Source organism: Onychostoma macrolepis, chromosome 16 (assembly GCF_012432095.1).
Source record: "Onychostoma macrolepis isolate SWU-2019 chromosome 16, ASM1243209v1, whole genome shotgun sequence".
NCBI classification, from domain to species: Eukaryota; Metazoa; Chordata; class Actinopteri; order Cypriniformes; family Cyprinidae; genus Onychostoma; species Onychostoma macrolepis.
Genome location: NC_081170.1, coordinates 20,115,438 through 20,132,740, shown reverse-complemented (window position 1 = coordinate 20,132,740; position 17,303 = coordinate 20,115,438). Strand labels below are relative to the sequence as shown.

At 38.1% G+C, this 17,303-nt stretch overlaps 2 protein-coding genes across 10 annotated transcripts; both read left to right on the top strand.

The window, feature by feature from the left end:
* Positions 1 to 4: 4 nt before the first annotated feature.
* Positions 5 to 11,698, top strand: pex5 (peroxisomal biogenesis factor 5). 9 transcript variants are annotated; one of them, XM_058746876.1, is made up of 19 exons: positions 5 to 144; positions 233 to 329; positions 700 to 757; positions 846 to 975; positions 1,383 to 1,540; positions 1,840 to 1,878; positions 1,989 to 2,106; positions 2,184 to 2,327; positions 2,557 to 2,647; positions 2,902 to 2,992; positions 4,673 to 4,795; positions 6,734 to 6,817; positions 6,915 to 7,034; positions 7,889 to 8,032; positions 8,162 to 8,232; positions 8,318 to 8,539; positions 9,714 to 9,879; positions 10,891 to 11,048; positions 11,136 to 11,698. In XM_058746876.1, exons 5-19 carry the CDS (start codon positions 1,427 to 1,429, stop codon positions 11,374 to 11,376), a joined length of 1,926 nt encoding a protein of 641 aa, XP_058602859.1. In that variant the 5' UTR covers positions 5 to 144; positions 233 to 329; positions 700 to 757; positions 846 to 975; positions 1,383 to 1,426; the 3' UTR covers positions 11,377 to 11,698. The 9 variants fall into 9 exon arrangements, with proteins under 9 accessions (XP_058602859.1, XP_058602858.1, XP_058602857.1 ...); XM_058746875.1 differs by lacking the exon at positions 700 to 757 and having other exon boundaries at positions 939 to 975; XM_058746873.1 differs by having other exon boundaries at positions 16 to 329; positions 939 to 975.
* A 1,545-nt stretch (positions 11,699 to 13,243) lies between these two features.
* On the top strand, positions 13,244 to 17,190 carry cdca3 (cell division cycle associated 3). The gene is made up of 6 exons (XM_058746879.1): positions 13,244 to 13,381; positions 13,531 to 13,630; positions 14,558 to 15,153; positions 16,188 to 16,527; positions 16,783 to 16,862; positions 16,977 to 17,190. Exons 1-6 carry the CDS (start codon positions 13,244 to 13,246, stop codon positions 17,067 to 17,069), a joined length of 1,347 nt encoding a protein of 448 aa, XP_058602862.1. The 3' UTR covers positions 17,070 to 17,190.
* Positions 17,191 to 17,303: the final 113 nt, after the last annotated feature.

The following is a 17,303-nucleotide window of genomic DNA, read 5'->3' as shown; positions in this document are numbered from 1 at the left end:
CTCCGTCCGTCGTGCTGCTCAGCACAGTTCAAAGTGCTGCTTACGGTTGGTCTTTACGCAAATCGCGTTTGTGAATAGCCGGAGCGTAGCGTGTAGGGTTTGTGTGGCTGGTTCGCTCCTGTTTCAGTGGGCCACACGGGGAAGGTAAATAAAGACAGCACGGTCACCAGCGCCACATTTACCCGTCAGGTACCGACAACCACTGGGCCGTTAACCTCAGCTGTCTCTTTAGGGCCTGCTGCGCTCGGTCGTGTTTTGTCTAAACTCCATTGCTCTCGGGATAAAAGGAGAAAGAGAGGAGAAGAGAGGTGACAACATCGCCTGTGCAGGTGAGATGAGTTTATTTAGCTTGTAAGCTAACTGTCTGCAGCATATTTGAATTAGTTGACCTGCTAGCTTCATTGTTATGACTCAAACCTGCAGCACAAAAACGGCTGTGATTAGCGAACCGGTTGTTGTTTGTTACGTCGGGATGTGCAACTGCCATTTAACGTTACATTTGAGGAAAGTCACACTTACACTTAATGTTCCTGTGCTGAAGCCAAACTGACAGCAGACAGGAGTCAGATTCGGAGCAGAAGTGTACAGTATGTCTGACATGCAGTTTTTGTGCTAGAATTTGAGTTATCTGATGACCAATTCAACCGGTGGTCATTCATAGCACAAACCCTCTTTTTGTCTCATTGATTTTTCATCAAGTGTGACAGATACATGAAGGAAGCAGGTTGTTTTGGGATTATTGCGAAACGGCAGCAAGGTAAACCAGGGCTGCTTGTTCACATGCAATCTTGGTTAATTGTTAATAGCTGTTTTTAGGAACAATGAAATCTGTGTAATCCTTCTAGTCTGGATAAGCTGATGGAACATATGTTTATGCCAGTGGAAAGGTAGCTCAGCCCGCAGGATTAATCTGAAGCCGATGATTCATTGTCTTTCAGTCCCTGTTCAGGCTGGAGACGCTTTTGTTTGTGGCAGGTATGGTAACATTGGACTCAAGATATTCATCCAAACCACTTCCGGAGATGAAATTGTTTACAATAATTGTTATAGGTTGTTTATATGTTATGATTTTTATTTGTATAAATAGACTAAGATGTGTAAAAGAAGCCATGGATGTCACTCTTAGGGGCACTGTGGTGATTCTGGCTCCTTTCTGTGTTATTAGGGCTAGACATTTTGGTCACCTGGGTGTCGGGGACTCACTAGTGGCCCTCTTAAATGGATAACTTACCCAAAAATGAAATTTCTTTCATCATTTACTCTCACTCAAGTTGTTCCAAACCTGTATATATTTCTTTCTTCTGTTCAACACAGAAGAATGTTTGTAATCAAACAGTTCACTGCTGTCACTTTTATAATAACGATATTATGTTTACTTGTAGATATCTCAAGGTGTTAGTTTGATCCAGCTTGACGGTGTTTTGCCATGGCGATGCGGGAGTTAGTGGAGGCAGAATGTGGGGGAGCCAATCCCCTCATGAAACTGACTGGTCACATGACCCAAGAGGGAGGGGCTTGGAGACACCGATCAACACCCACTGTAAGTTACTGGACATTTTCTTTGTTGTTACCATGACAAAATATTTAGGGCCGGAATTACACGTCATTGTCTGTAATACAAATATCATTTATTATCATTTATTGGTAAGTTAACTAAATGATTAGTCAACTACTCAAAAAAAAATTAATTGGAATAAAAGAATAGTTAAATAAATTATCTAATAAAAAGTAAATAAATAAATAGATTAATAGATTGACAAATAGGTGTTAATTTCACCCTAAAAATATTAAAATTCAGTTAAATGAATAATAAGCTTTTTTTCCCCTTCCCCCCCACAGATTCCTCCTACTTCAATTGAAATAGCCACTGAAGAGGAGGTGTGTGGTCTTTTGGATATTTCAATATTTCATAGACCTGATGAGCCAAATAGTCTGTGATCATGTTGTCTGTTCTTCCTGTAATGATGTCCTGTTGTTTTGAAATGCAGCTGGTCAGTGAGTTTCTACAGGCCCCGCAACGACCTCCTCACAGTTTTGATATGGGTCAACTGCTGGAGGAAATGCAGCAGATAGATCAACAGAGCTACAGACAGGCTCCACAGAGAGGTAGACTGCACACACACACATACAGTCCGATTTTAAAATTCTTCTGTGTGTTATAACTATACGTTTTCGTTTCCCAGCTCCTGACGTGGCTGCTCTGGCGCTGTCTGGCGATTGGGCGGCGGAGTTCCTGTCTAGTGCTGACTCCGCCGCTTCTTCTGGACAAGCTGGTCTGGATCCAGCTGATGCTGATTGGACCAGAGAATTCATCAATGAAGTGGCAGGTTAATATATATTTAATATGTGCTATTTTAGCCCAGATTTGATCCTTTTTAATTTTGGATGCCATTAGGTTTATTATAATGTCGTTAGAAGCCATTGGATGTCATTAGGTGGAGCTGACGATTCTTCACTCGGTTTTGTTCAGCCATCCTTTTGTTCTCCACATTTTCACTCTTTCTGTCATCTTCTATTAAACCTACACTATTCAGTTCCCTTCCTCCTGTCTTGTAGACCCTGGCCGCTGGGCAGAGGAGTACCTGGAGCAATCAGAGGAGAAGTTATGGCTGGGAGATTTGGGAGAAAGAGAACAGGACAAAGAATGGTATTTTATGTATCTTACAAGAATAGTATAGAGAGACACATCATAATAACAATATAAACTACTCAGAAAAACTGCATTTATTTGATTAAAATTGCAGTAAAGGGAAATGTTAAAAAGTCATTGACAAAGATTGGATTTTTTTTTTTTTTTCCACAGTTACGTTCCACAATTTGAAGATGCAGTGAAAGATATGACGTTAAAACAATTTGGTACAGTCTTTATAGCCTTGCTTTAATATATTTTTATCCTATCAGGACACAAGAATACCAGTCAGGTGAAGAATTACGGCAAACAGCGAATGAACTCCTCGCCAAAGTGGATGACCCTAAACTACAGAACACAGAGGTGAGAGAAAGAGGAGGGTTTAAGGGTTTAACTGTTCTTTGAGCTGCACCTGAAACACTTTAGTCAAAGTCACCATATGCAGAGATACATTAAACAAGCCTACAGATATTGCACCTAAAACACAAATTGTAAACAGATAGTTCAACTTCTAAATTAATACTCGGTTTTAAAATGAATAGTCTTTTCTATGTTTTGTGCCAGTTTGCTGTGTTGCTTGTCCACCTGCAAACGGGTATAATGAATTGTATTACTTTGAAGAAGAATAGTTTATTCTGTAACTGTTTATGAAACATCGGTGTCTTTGATTGTAGTGCTGTTACTTCGATTCTTATAAAAGCAGCAAGCTACTTAAATCTAAGAGTTGCAGTAAAAGGGTTTTTGACAGTCCACATTGGTAAACATGGCCTCTCATGACATACTGCTGTATTAAATGCAGCAACACTGAGACTTTAATGTAATTTTATAAAAATATGATTTTTGACTAAAGTTTGCTCTGCTTTCACCAATGTCACATCACAGAATTGATCTGTCACAAGGGATCACTTAAAGTTCATCCAAAAATGAAAGTTTGCAGACAATTTACTCACTCTCAGGCCATCCAAGATAAACGCTAAGTTTGTTTCTTTATCAGAAAAGATTTGGAGATATTTAGCATGGGTGCTGTCAGAATGGGAATCCAAACAGCTGACAAAAACATCACAACAATCCACAATTATTCCCATGTGACTCCAGTCTATCAATTACTGTCTTGTGAAGTGAAAAACTGCATGCATGTAAGAAAAAGTCCATGCCCTCTTGTGTTCTCATCAAAATCCACTGGCATATTTATTTAGAACTGTTTTGGACTGATTATGTTTGTAAACGGTGCTTGATTTATGTGTATTTCTTTACTGATTCAGACAAGATGACTTTTTCACTGGAGAAAGCAATATTATGAATGGAGAATTATGAATGTATTTTAGCTGTGAACAGTGGTTTGAAGTTTAAAATCGTCATGATCACATTTTCACTTCACAAGATGTTAATTGATGGACTGGAGTCATGTTGATTACTTGTGGATTATTGTAATGTTTTTATAAGCTGTTTTTTCTCTCATTCTGACGGCACCCATTCACTGCAGTGGATCCATTGGTGAGCAAGTGATGCAATGCTAAATTTCTTCAAATCTGTACTGATAAAGAAACAAACTCGTCTCATCTTGAATGGTGTAAGGATGAGTAAATTTTCATTTTTGGGTAAACTATTCCTTTAAGAGATGCTAAAATTGTGTTAATGTTGTCTCAAGGGATCTTTTTACGTCCCAGTGTGCATTTCTGTGTTATTTTTTTAGAAAGGTTAAAGTAATACATTAACCTGTTTAGGTTCACTTTTGACTTGTGGTAGATAATAAAGTGATGTGACATTGGTCTTGTTTTCATGGGCATTTCCTTACTTGCACATATTTCTCTCTCTTTCATTTAACTCTGCTCAGCCTTCATCATATAATTTGGGATACGTTATGCCTTTGGCCGTTATACCTTCCTCCTTGTGGTCTACTTGTGTCTGACCATAACTGTCAAGAAGAAACCACTGGTGGACGTGTTTGTGTGTGTGTGTGTATGTATGTGTGTGTTCATCGCCTATGTGTTTCCTGTTAGCAGTAGATGTGTAATAGCTGTTGTTGTTGTTGTTATTGTGTAGTTCCTGCGGTTCATTAGGCAGATTGGCGAGGGCAGTGTGACTGTGGAGGACAGAGCAGGAAAAGAGAACACTGATAAAGCACAGGCCAAGGAGGCACAGCACTGGGCCTCCGGCATTAACCAGGTACGAGCTCTTCCCAGCTCCTGCTGTAGAGGAAACACTGTGAAGGGTGACACTGCAGTCCCTTGGCGGCCATCTTGGCTCTTCTCAAGCCATAACTAAACAGCAAACTGTAAATCCTTGCACTGTGCGCTGCTGGGTTTTAAATAATTACTCATGAGAAATAGTTTTGGATAGCTTCATTTGTTGTAGAGACTGGATTTTGTATATTTAGTGGGGTCTGAGACCACATTTAAAATTTGGGATTCTGTTTTATCTATATTATATTACATTTTTTTAAATTAATACTTTTATTCACCAAAGATTTATAAAATGTATCAAATGTTACAATATATATTTATAATGTTGCAAATGAGCTGTTCCTTTGAACTTCCTATTCATCGAAAAAAACAATCAAGATTTCTACAAAAATATTAATCAGCAAAACTGTTTTCAACATTAGTTATCAACAAATAGGAAATGTTTGTTGAGCAGCAATGCAGTATATTAGAATGATTTCTGAAGGATCGCGTGACACTGAAGTCCTTTGTAATTTATTCCTGTGATGGTGACATTACTATTTAAAATGTATTTATTTATTTATTATAATTTTTTTTAGTAATTTTTAATAATAATTGTAATAATATTTCACAATATTATTGTTTTTACTGTATTTTTGATTAAATAATAGCAGCCTTGTTGAGCATATAAAAAAATTTAAAAAACTTACTGACCCCAAACTTTTAAGTGGAGTATAATTTGAAAAACATCAATCTATTTCATTTTAATATTTTATTATAGAAATGTTTTGTATTTTTATAAACATTTTTAAACATGCAATTAAAATAGTTATAATTTTAGCATTATGCATTATGATGTAAAACGATTAAGAAATATTGTAGATTCTACACTATTTCCAAGTCATAGAGTTCTCTCAAATGTCATCCTGTTCATTTAAATATTTATTAAAATTTGCCAGTGGTCTCAGACTTTTAGACCCCACTGTAGGTCAAACCAAGTTTTTTCAAAGGAAAAATCACAATTGTCCAGGACTAGGTCTACGCTATGCTTGAAAACTGGCCCATGTTTCTAAAAACTATTTTTGTTTAATCTTATGGTTCAAACAAGCAATAGTTTAATTGTGATATTTCCTTCTTCCTTTTGTCATGGTCGGTCACGATGACATCTTTTAATCCCTTTTGATCCCATCTTGATACCTTTTAACCTCCATCCATACCTAAATTTCCCTACAATCCTTAATAATCTCACACCAAACGCATAAATACCCCTCCCTGTACCCTCTGTCCCATACTGGCTGCCCAGTTCCTGGAATCAGGGGACGGGACTGTGCAAGTGGAAACTCGAGAGGGCAAAGTGAAGAATGACAAAATGAAAGCTAAACAGGCAGAGCAATGGGCTTCTATCGTCAGGCAGGTAGGACCCTGATCATCTGGCAACAGTGATGCAGTAGTCCTGCGATTTCTGTTCTGTCTGTGATTTTTAGGCTTGTCATTTTTGTTAACCAGCCCCTGCTGACCAAACCTTTTTTGCCTTAAAGAGAGCAAACTGTTGCATTTATTTAATAGCGCTTTTAACGTAATTATCGCTGTAAGACACCAGGCCTCTAGAGCTAATGCCCTGCTCACACTGCTTTTCATTTGTGCCCAGCTACTGAAACCACTTTGACTTCCTGCAGTAGTGAAGGTACACTGAGCATTGCTTGCTATTCTTAAAGTAGAGAGGAAAGGAAAGATGGATGAATGAGGGTGAGATTTTTTTCTTCTTCTGTTGGTCTCCCAAACCCTCTTTTTCGGTTTCCATTACATCCTTTCTTTATTCCTCCACTCTCATTCATCACAGTATGTGTTCTTTTTCCCTTCGGCGGAGTAGTGTTTAAGCATTTGCAGGCTGTGATGTGTTCTGGAGGCTGCTAACAGCCTGGCATGTCGCTGTGCTTGTTAGGTTTCGGCAGAATCTGCAGAATCTTGGGTAGATCAATTCACTGCTTACGGGCCAGACTTCCAGCAGGCCAAAGCAGCGGTCGAGGTGAGACAGACTAAACACTTGCACATGTTTACATGAACTTCAGTGTGATACTGTTGCATTCACTGGTGGTGCTTGTGTGTTGTGTGTGTGAGTTCAGAGTGATGTTGATTTCTGGGAGAAACTCCAGCAGGAGTGGGAGGAAATGGCGAAGAGGGATGCTGAAGCTCACCCTTGGCTCTCAGATTTCGACCAGATGCTCAGCAGCTCTTATGACAAGGTATCTGGATATTGTACATCTGTGCCCATTTACAGCATGGACACTTGCACTTAATTAAAAGGCTCTAGTCTGTACTTTATTACAGTTTATACAACAGTTAGTTCCGGACTTTGATTCTGCGTTGGCTTCACTTGGAACTATTTCCATTGGCGGAGTAAAAATAACACAAAAACTACTAACTTATTGAACTGTTGTTTTAAATCATGCTGTTACTTGTGGCCGATGTTCAAAAGAACAGCATGTTAAATGTTGCATGTTGTATATCCACTCTTTTCATACTTTCATTTCATTTATAAATGTTCTGCACAAAAAACATTCAACAAATTTTCCTGAAGTATATATATTTTTTTATTGTTCAGAAACCAAAAACTGTTCAAATTCCAAAATACAGTAAAAACAGTAATATTGTGAAATATTATTACAAATTAAAACAACTGTTTTCTATTTAGAAACCATTCTAAAATTGTGATTTGGTGCTCAAGAAACATTCTTTATTATTATCAGTGTTGAAAACAGTTGTTCCGCTTAATATTTTTGTGGAAACCATGATTTTTTTCCCCCCAACATTCTTTAATAAATAGGTCAAAAGAACAGCATTTATTTGGAATATAAATTTTGTAACATTATAAATGCCTTTACTGTCACTCTTGAGCAATTGAATGCATCCTTGCTCAATAAAGCTACTTTTTTCTCTCTCCAAAGAAAAAATATTACTGAAGTTTTGAATGGTAGTATAATTCATGTGTATATAAGGTTTTTCAGAAATAGCAGAAAAGAATGATTTGTGAACATTTACTTGAATGTTTTATATACCATAAAACTTACTGTGAATATGCCTTTACTTTTTTTCCTAGGGATATCTGTTTGAAGAAGACAACCCGTACCTGTCCCATGATGATCCGTTTGCTGAAGGCATGAAGAGGATGGAGGCGGGGGACATTCCTGGAGCCGTCCGTCTCTTTGAGAGCGCGGTTCAGAGAGAGCCAGAAAACCAGCTGGTCAGAGCTTCATACGTATAATCCCGACATCCAAAAACTGATGATACATATTGTCTCAAGGGATTCTAACGGTATTCTTCTTTCTTGTTTGTCTTTGTGAAATGCTGACTGTGTGTGATGATGCTGCAGGCTTGGCAATATCTGGGCACCTGCCAGGCAGAGAACGAGCAAGAGTTTGCTGCTATCAGCGCCCTCCGCAGGTGAGAAGTATAACTGTGCGCAGCAATTAAATTCTCTATGAAAAATTGGATTTAGTAAAATACTGCTTGTCTCGATTGTTTTTAGATGTATTGAGCTGAAAAAGGACAATCTGACGGCTCTCATGGCTTTAGCTGTGAGCTTCACCAATGAGTCACTGCACAGACAGGCCTGCGAGACGCTCCGTGATTGGTTGAGGCACAACCTTAAATACCGGCATATCCTTGAGCAGCATGAACGAGAGAAGGAGCGGGAGAGTGTGAGGGAGAGGGAGAAAGAGAGGGAGAGATTTGGATCCCTTCTGCCAGAGTAAGAGGTTTCCTCAATGCTGTGAAAAAACATTCTGGCTTTAAAACAAGTACACTATATAATAAGTGACACTACATTTTGTTGGTTGCACCAGACATACCGCACTGAAATCTCATTGACTGAAGTATGGCTCCTCAAGTTTGGAGTCATTAAGATTTTTTTTTAAAGACATTACAACTTTTTTCCAGCAAGGATGCATTTAACAAATAATTGCTGTTCTTTTGAACTTTCCATTCATTGAGGAATCCAAAAAATTTATCAGTTTTCACTAAAATATATTAAGCAGCACAACTGTTTTCAACATTGACATTAGTAAGAAATGTGACACTAAAGACTGGAGTAATGATTCTGAAAATTAAGCTTTACCATCACAGGATTACATTTTTGTTTATTCCTGAAAGGATTTATATGGAACTTGAAACATATTGGAGAATCAAAAAACAAAATGCAGTATGAAGCATCTTGGAAATAATGAAAATAGAAGGCAACATTTTTGCATTTAGTGTGGGTGGACGAATGGTTAGAACACAGTGTAAGTGTTACTGTAACATTGAGAGACGAGCCAGAATTATTTTATCAAAGACTTTAACTTGTATTGAACCCAGAATTCCTTTTTAAACCGTTTTCATGATTGTGTAACACTGTGAACTGTTCAGACGTGGAAGCAGCCTGTTTTTAATGCCTTTTTTACATTAATGTGAGACATGCATAAGTGACTGGACGGGGTGTTGTAACCAAGCAACAGATTTACATTTGTCACCAATCATAAGCGGGCAGTGCTCTAAAAATACACAATCTTGCGCAAACACGGGTGTGGAGTTCAATCTGCAGACAGCATTGAGAGTAGCTGCAATGTGGTCAGTTGAGAGTGCAGATATTAAAATACATTTTTGTATGACTCAGGAATGATTATGCACTGTCTTTCTTTTATCAAAGATTATTTTCCAAAATAAATTCTACTCACCATTCCGTTCAAAAACAACATGATTTTTTTTTTTTCTGTGGAGCACAAAAGAAGAATTTTTGGAGAATATTCTTGCTCCAAGTAATTTAAGTGTATAAGGACATGGTCCCTCAAGATCAATAATGACAAAGACACATTGTCATAAAATTGTCTCTATCCCTTTTAAGTAATAGGCTAATCCATTCTTACATTTGTTGTTCTTCCTCCTAGGGCGCTGTTTAATGAAGTGCAGACATTATTTTTGAGTGCAGCGGCCGCTGACCCCACACAGGTGGACCCTGAGCTGCAGTGTGGTCTGGGCGTTCTCTTCAACCTCAGCGGAGAGTATGACAAGGCTGTGGACTGCTTCTCTGCTGCCCTGTCTGTGACGCCACAGGTTGGTTCTTTCACACTTAAGACTGATACACCAAGCAAGTTAAAACTAAAAATATATAAAGTTTTAATAATCGTTCTAATTCTATGAAAATAGAGAAGTCCACATCACAGCAATAATGATAATCCCACTGAGGAACAATATCATTGGAATCACTCAGAATGTTTTTTTTTTTCTCATTGATGAATGAGAAAAACTTTGACTTGAATGAGCATATAAGCGACAGATGACAAAACTGTAACGCATGCTTATTGTCCATTTGTGTGGATGTTAATATAACTTATAGTTATTGTTCTTGGTATGTCACACTAGCTATGTTTCCATCCAAAGTTACAAATTAAACTTGTGTGCAAAATTGGAATTGCATGAAACATATGCGAATAAAGCACCGTTTCCATCTAATAAGTTGAAGAAAACAAAATCTGATTAACTTGCGCTAAATATCATGAAGAAAAATTTAATTTGCTGCACCAGGAGAAGGCACTGTAGGCTATATAATATTTTTGTATACAATAAATTACGAGCTTCAGAGATGAAAAGCAGCCATGTTATCTTATTTTCAGAGCCTGCTGTTTAGGAACGCAGTTCTGGGAGTTAATTATAATGAACCACTTTGACGAGGCTTTGCTCAAACATTTTAGAATGACAAAATTAGCATTTCAGATGCTGTGCAATGGTCCAGTTTTACGCTGTCTCATCGCAAAGTCACATGTCTTTTTTGATGCGCATTAAGGAATTTATTTGGTAAAAGTGTTTCCATTGTAGTTTATGCACATGTTTTCTTACCGGACAAGAAATTAATCCTACTTAGTTGAGCACATAAGTTATTTTATGCGCATTTTGGAATTTATGCGCATCTTGGCATTTCCATCCAGCGTTTTTTTTATATATTTTATGCAATATCCCAAAATGCTCATAAAAATAGGTGGATGGAAACATAGCTACTGTTATATTCTACATATTGTTCATCAGTACAATAGTTCACATTCTTCCTTCTCTCAACTCTACATGAAGGATTATCTGCTGTGGAACAAGCTGGGAGCGACTCTTGCTAACGGGAACCGCTCAGAGGAGGCAGTCGCTGCTTACAGACGTGCGCTGGAGTTACAGCCTGGATTTGTACGTAGCCGATATAACCTGGGCATCAGCTGTGTCAATCTGAGTGCACACAGGTTAGTAAAGGAAGGTTTAACCAGGGCACACATGCCAGAGAGAGCTAAAACGCCACAATAAATGCCATCCTTTTGTGTCTCTGTCAGGGAGGCTGTAGAGCACTTCCTAGAGGCCCTTTCTCTGCAGCGACAGGCCGCAGGTGATGGAGAGGGAGGTGCGGGTCGAGGACCAGGTTCAGCAGCCACTGTGATGTCAGACAACATCTGGTCCACATTACGCATGGCACTGAGCATGATGGGAGAAAGCTCGCTTTACTCAGCCGCCGACCGGCGAGATCTGGACACACTGCTGGCGCACTTCTGCCAGAGAGATGGAGAGACAGAATGAAGGATGAAGGAGCACAGGAAGATAGAATGCGAGTGTGGAGAAGCCTGTTCGGGAGAGAAAACAACAAGATTGGAGGTGTACATTTCAACAGAAGGCATGACTTTTGATGGTGCTAAAATGTGAGGAGATAAAAAAACGAGTGTGAAAAATCCATTTAGCTCCAGCACTATGTTAACGGACAGACTGATGAACTGATGACTGTCCTTGAGAAAAAGATGTTAAAAAGTCCTTGGTACAAACTTGCTACACAAGTTTTTTGTCACAAGTTTACGCTTACAGAGAATCTGTTTTAATGTTCCCATTTTGTTAATCTTGAAGATTACAGTTTTTTGTTTTTTTTTCCATTGTCCTTAGCAAAAATTATTCTAATATTTCTCAAATGGGGCAAATAAGGTCCATGCACTGTGAGCTCAAAGTACTTGCCTCTGTTTGACACAGAGACGAGGATGTGGAGAAATAACTGTGTTCTACATCACTACGGATCCAATACAAAGTAAAAAAAGGTGATTTGCAAGCCTTTAAGTTATATTGACAACTTTATTCGTGAGTGACCTAAGGGTTGTAAAACTGAAAGACATGTCTGTAAGCACTCTTTCTTATCAGATATTTGCTTTTGCTGTAAATTAATTTGCTTAATTGTAAATTCTACTTGCCATATTGTGTATTGTATCATAATTATTAATGTTTTGCATATAGCCAATTCAGATTGCTATTATGATCTATGTAATTCAAGCAATAAAGCTTTGACAAAAATGCTTGGTAACTACTTAAAAATACTTTTAATTTAGTTTACATTTACATTTAGTCATTTAGCTTTTATCCAAAGCGACTTACAAATGAGGACAATGGAAGCAATCAAAATCACCAAAAGAGCAATGATATGCAAGTGCTCTAAGTCTCAGTTAGCTTAAAGCAGTACAGGTAGCAATGTTTTGTTATTTATTAAATTATATAATAAATAAAAAGAAAAAAGAATAAAGCAAGCTAGAGGCCTTTATAAAATAAATATAAAAACAAAGAAAAATAAATTTCCTATTTCTAAACACAAGTATTAAAATGACAAAAATATTACATACTTTTTTAAATTTATTCAGCTTGCTGTTAGCAAAAATCAAGATAGTAAAACTTTCTAATATTTACAACATGCTTTCTATAATTATAAATTCCTTAACTAATTCGTAAACTGAAACGTATTTTTTGTAACAACAGAAGACAAGTGCGATTGTGTGCAGTGTGTTTTGTTTCTTTTTTTACAGTCTATGGTTTTGACTGTTTATCTCGAAATAATTAAAAGACGACGTCAATAACACGCGGCTGTATTTCAAATCGCTGGTATACGCCCAATAAAAATGTATTTGCAGTCTCAGCCAATCAGAAGCGCCGAGGGAGGAACTTAGCGTTCAGCTATTGGTCTATTTAAAAATCGCCGCAAACACAGAACCATCCATTTAAATGCTCTCGCTGGAGTCACACGGAGGTTAGATTGGAAGACGACAGAAGCATTTCTTTGTTGATATCTGCTTTTGTACATATATAGGCGTATAAAACCTAACATAAAGTTGATTTGATACAGCTTGAAAGATTAAAAGGAACATAGAGCGGATTGCACGTGGAACATCTTGAGCTTTAAGGTGAGTTTAAGTTTATTTATTGGACAATAACTTGTCTTGTTGCTAAAAATACGACACAACAAGAACTACTTCTTTATTTAACGTTAAGTTAATTGAATTGTTTCACGTACGTTACATTTTAGCAATGTTCTAGCAAGCCAGCAAGAGTCAGTGCATTAGGTTTGTATCTACTTTTTCGGTTCTTACCATTAATGTTTTCATAACCCGTGCTGTTTTTCAGTAGCAAACTGTGTAAAATGGGTGCCAGTGAAAGCAAGCTGTCTGTGGCATCAACGCCAAAGCTAGAGCCGAGCCAGCGGCCGAGAGCAGCGCGTGTAGCGCGACTCTCAGACCCGCGTTCACCGTCCTGCGCGATCGACCGCACACCTATACAGGTACAGACACTTCTGCTTATGAGTCTCTCTAATAAAAGGCTGATTTAGTCGCTTATCGATTAGCCAGACTGTGAGCTGAATTATACCATTTTCAGATCCCGTGTGAGTAAAGATGGACGTGAAAAAGTTTAATTTGTATTTTCCTGTAGGTGGGCGTGGCTTACACTCCTCTTCCGGTGGTGGAGTCAGTCGGGCCTGTGTTTGACCCCCGCTCACCCACACCTGGCATCACTCGAACACCAATGAAGGGTAAGTGAAGTGTGTCACATGTCAACTCTGTTTATGCGGTTTTAATTCAAAATATTTAAACATGGCGAAAAGAGCTCAAGCTAAAATCTAATTAATATTCATAAGCTCAGCCCTTTCTGTAAAGAGTACGCTTTTTCAGTTGCCTTGGTTGTGGAAGTATTTTTAAGGAAAAAGTCTTTGTTAAAAAGTTACAATTCAGGAATCAAACCAACCAGCTACAAGGTAACACTACGAACTTTGTTTTTTGTTTTTTCTAGCAAAATGTATTTGAAAATCAGATGGAAAGACAAAGGTTACAAGACTGTGTGGTTAAAGGAGTAGTTCATCCCAAAATGAAAATTGTCATTTACTCCCCCTCATGTCGTTCCAAACCTGTAAGAGTTTCTTTCTTATTGAACATAAAAGATATTTTGAGGAATGCTGTTAATCAAACAGCTGATGGTCCCCAATGACTTCCGTAGTATTTCTTTCCCTAAGTCAATGGGGACCAACAGCTGTTTGGTTCATCAAAATATCTTCTTATCTGATACAGGTTTGGAACGAGATTAGGGTGAGTAAATGATGACAATTTAAATTTTTGGGTGAACCATTTCTTTAAAGATGTTAATTATGATGCACATGCATTTTACACCCATAATGCATTCAAATGTGCATATTTATTCAGATTTGTAAGCAGCTAAAGTGTTTCTCCTGAAGGAGAAAATTAACTTTAAATTCAATACAAAACAGGAGTAGTGACAGCCTCTTATATCGTGACGCATCCAAATGTAACGGTTGATCAAAAAAGAATATAGGGTGGGTTTATTGATTAAAGATTATAAGGTCAAGGTTTTTTTTTTTTTCTTCTTTAATAACTGAAACGCATATATGGATGAACCGTTCTCAGTCATAACTCTGTAAGTTAAAACTCCTTTGTCTCCTTTACAGTGAGCGTCGCGTCTCTTGCTCGGCGGCTGAGCACCTTCTTTCTTAATGACGTCAAGTCCGGTAGCGACTGTGTTACTCCCCTTCCTCCGGTCTCCTTCACCAAACACCCCAGCCTGCCCAGTGGGAATCAGCAAAATGAAGCAGGCCCCAGAGATCCTCTGCTCCCTGTGGTAAAAGCCCAGAACTCATCCACCCTCAACGGGGGCACAGATGCTGTGTCCACCCCTGTGCTCTCTTCTCCTTCAAAGGGCTACGGCTCCATATGCAGCAGCCCATTTGTGTTGATAGGGGAGACACAGGTGGAGGAGGAGGTGGATGCTGAGGCCTCGCTGGAAGAGGCAGAGGAGGCTCTGTTGCTCGGTGCTTCACCATTAAGGAAAGAGCTCAGTTTGAGCCTTCTTGCTTGTCGTGAAGGTGTTTACTCATCTTCTCTGGAGGAACGTCCTCTGACTCCTCTTCCTCCTGCTGAGAGGCAGGCGAATGAAGGTCACTCCTACGCGCTCTTCTCAGTCCCACCACAATCCACCACGCCTGCTGTTGAAGCTGTTGTGACCTCCGAGGCAGATGAGGTCCCGCCACAGACCTCAGAGGAACAGGTTTGTTTTTGAGATTATTGAAAAACTGTTGTTTTGGGTTTCTTTCTGAATTTTTAAAGGAGTAGTTCATCTTTCATCTGTATGTGTTTGTGACCCTGGGTGTGAAAACCCAGCTAAAGTCATCTTTTGGTGATTTACTGTTTTCTACATAAAATCATCCTTCATAAAGTAAAGAACATTTTGTGAAAATTTAACCTTGATATCTTTAATATTACCCGAGTAAGACCACGTCAAAGATTTATATCGTAGCGAAATTAATGGTTGAAATAACTTTGCTTATCTCATAGTTAGATTTAGAGACTTTAGCCTGGATTTCGTAGAGGGTGTTATATTCATACTACACTTCCATTTGAAAAGTTTGTGGGCAGTATTTATTTATTTATTTTATTTCCATTTCAAATAATTCCTGTTATTTTGACATTTCTATTTTATCAAAGAATCCTGGAAAAAAAATATTAGTTAATTCTGTTTTTACAACTTTCATAAATTCCTCTTTAAAATATTTTAAAATGAAGAACCGTTTAGTGTAATGTTTCGCAATTTTGTATTTTTTTTCCTAATTAAATGCAGGCTTGGTGAGCATTAGAGATTTTCTTTTAAATCAATCAAATTTCTAAAAATCATTGAATTGCAATTTTATATTTGTGAGTTTTTTTTTTGTTTTTTTTAACACTGTTTTTATACCTTTTCTGTGATTAGCATATAATAATTTTATATGGTTTTGTTTTTTAAATATCCTGAATCATTTTAATTTCTTAGTTATTACAAATTTGTTAAAGTATAAATTTATAGTTTGTATTTGTGAAAAATTTACAATATTTTTAACATGACAAAAAAAAAAAAAGGAACAATATTACAAACAAACACAAGTGATTCATCTTTAAGGTAAATGGATGTTTTTCTTTGTTTTGGGACCACTGAAAATTTCAGTACAGGTAGGAATCTGAACTATTGGCCTGATTTAGCAGGCAAAAAAAAACCCATACTGTTGAACGCTGTGAGGAACTGACTGATGTGTGTCCTTACTCCATCAGGTGACTTCTGCACTTCCAGAGTCAAGCCATGAGCAGCAGGAGGAGAGCAAACCTCCCACACCTCAACTTGCTGTGGCCTCCAGCAAACCCAGCCCAGTGACCAGCGCCCAGGTTGAAGCGGTCCAGTCCGGCATCCGTTGTCTGAAGTTTGACACCCGCAGCCCAAGTCAGGCCATTTTTAAGCCCCAATGGTTGGGCGTGGGCTTCGGGAGCACTGGAGTCAGAGCGAGAGGGGTACAGGCGCGTGGAAAAACATCTGTGTCCTCACCGCTCTCCACCAAAAACACAGCCACGAATGAGAATAACAACATGGTTGTGCGCAGCAAACAGAGACCAAGAGGTGAGTGTGTCTGTTCGCCACACAGCATCAACATTTTGTACAGCTAAAATAAGTAGAAGCGGATGAAACCATAAGCTTTTCAATTTCAGGTTTGTAAATGTCTGCACCTGCTCTTAAATTTAAAAGGTGGATAGAAGACTAACAAAATGATGAATCTGTAGCGTACACTAGAATGTACTCGTGTGTTTTTTCAAGTATGCTCTTTCTCAGTGGATATAAACTAACAAACAGGTATTTGCTTGTTTAATTTTACAGAAAAAGTTCTGATTGGTGAGGGCAGATCGCCTCTGCAGATCCTGAGGGAGGCGAATTCACCCAGAGACCGCAACTCCCAGGTAATTACACCGTTATCAGTCACTAGTTCTATTTGAACCTCAGTGCTTATTTAACTGTAGACTTGTATTATGTAGTCACTTACTAAATGGATCTTCATGTCTGTCTGTCTTCAGATGAAGTTGAAAGTGTCCACCCCTGAAAAACAGAGATTCAGCCAGATGGACAGGAGAGCTCTGATTCTGTCACTCAACAAGGAGAACGAGTGAGACGAACGGAGCAGACCAGGATAAATCCAGCCAACACTATGTATATACTACAGTTTTAAGCCTTAAACTACATGATCATTCTTTTTTCCTATTCTTTACTGTTTCTTTGTGTGTTTGTGTATAAACACTGTTTTAATGTAAATAAAATCATTTGATTTTAGATGGTTTCTTATTTTTTTTTTTTTTTTTTTTTTTATCTGATCTTATCAACTTTGTCGTTCACAAAGCATGTCT

Excerpts from the sequence above, each read along its gene's own strand:
- cdca3 (XM_058746879.1), top strand. The coding sequence starts at position 13,244 with ATGGGTGCCAGTGAAAGCAAGCTGTCTGTGGCATCAACGCCAAAGCTA. Across the intron at positions 13,631-14,557 it reads CACTCGAACACCAATGAAGG|TGAGCGTCGCGTCTCTTGCT; the intron begins GTAAGTGAAGTG and ends TCTCCTTTACAG. Across the intron at positions 15,154-16,187 it reads CACAGACCTCAGAGGAACAG|GTGACTTCTGCACTTCCAGA; the intron begins GTTTGTTTTTGA and ends TTACTCCATCAG.
- pex5 (XM_058746878.1), top strand. The coding sequence starts at position 1,427 with ATGGCGATGCGGGAGTTAGTGGAGGCAGAATGTGGGGGAGCCAATCCC. Across the intron at positions 1,879-1,988 it reads AAATAGCCACTGAAGAGGAG|CTGGTCAGTGAGTTTCTACA; the intron begins GTGTGTGGTCTT and ends TTTGAAATGCAG. Across the intron at positions 2,993-4,672 it reads CTAAACTACAGAACACAGAG|TTCCTGCGGTTCATTAGGCA; the intron begins GTGAGAGAAAGA and ends GTTATTGTGTAG.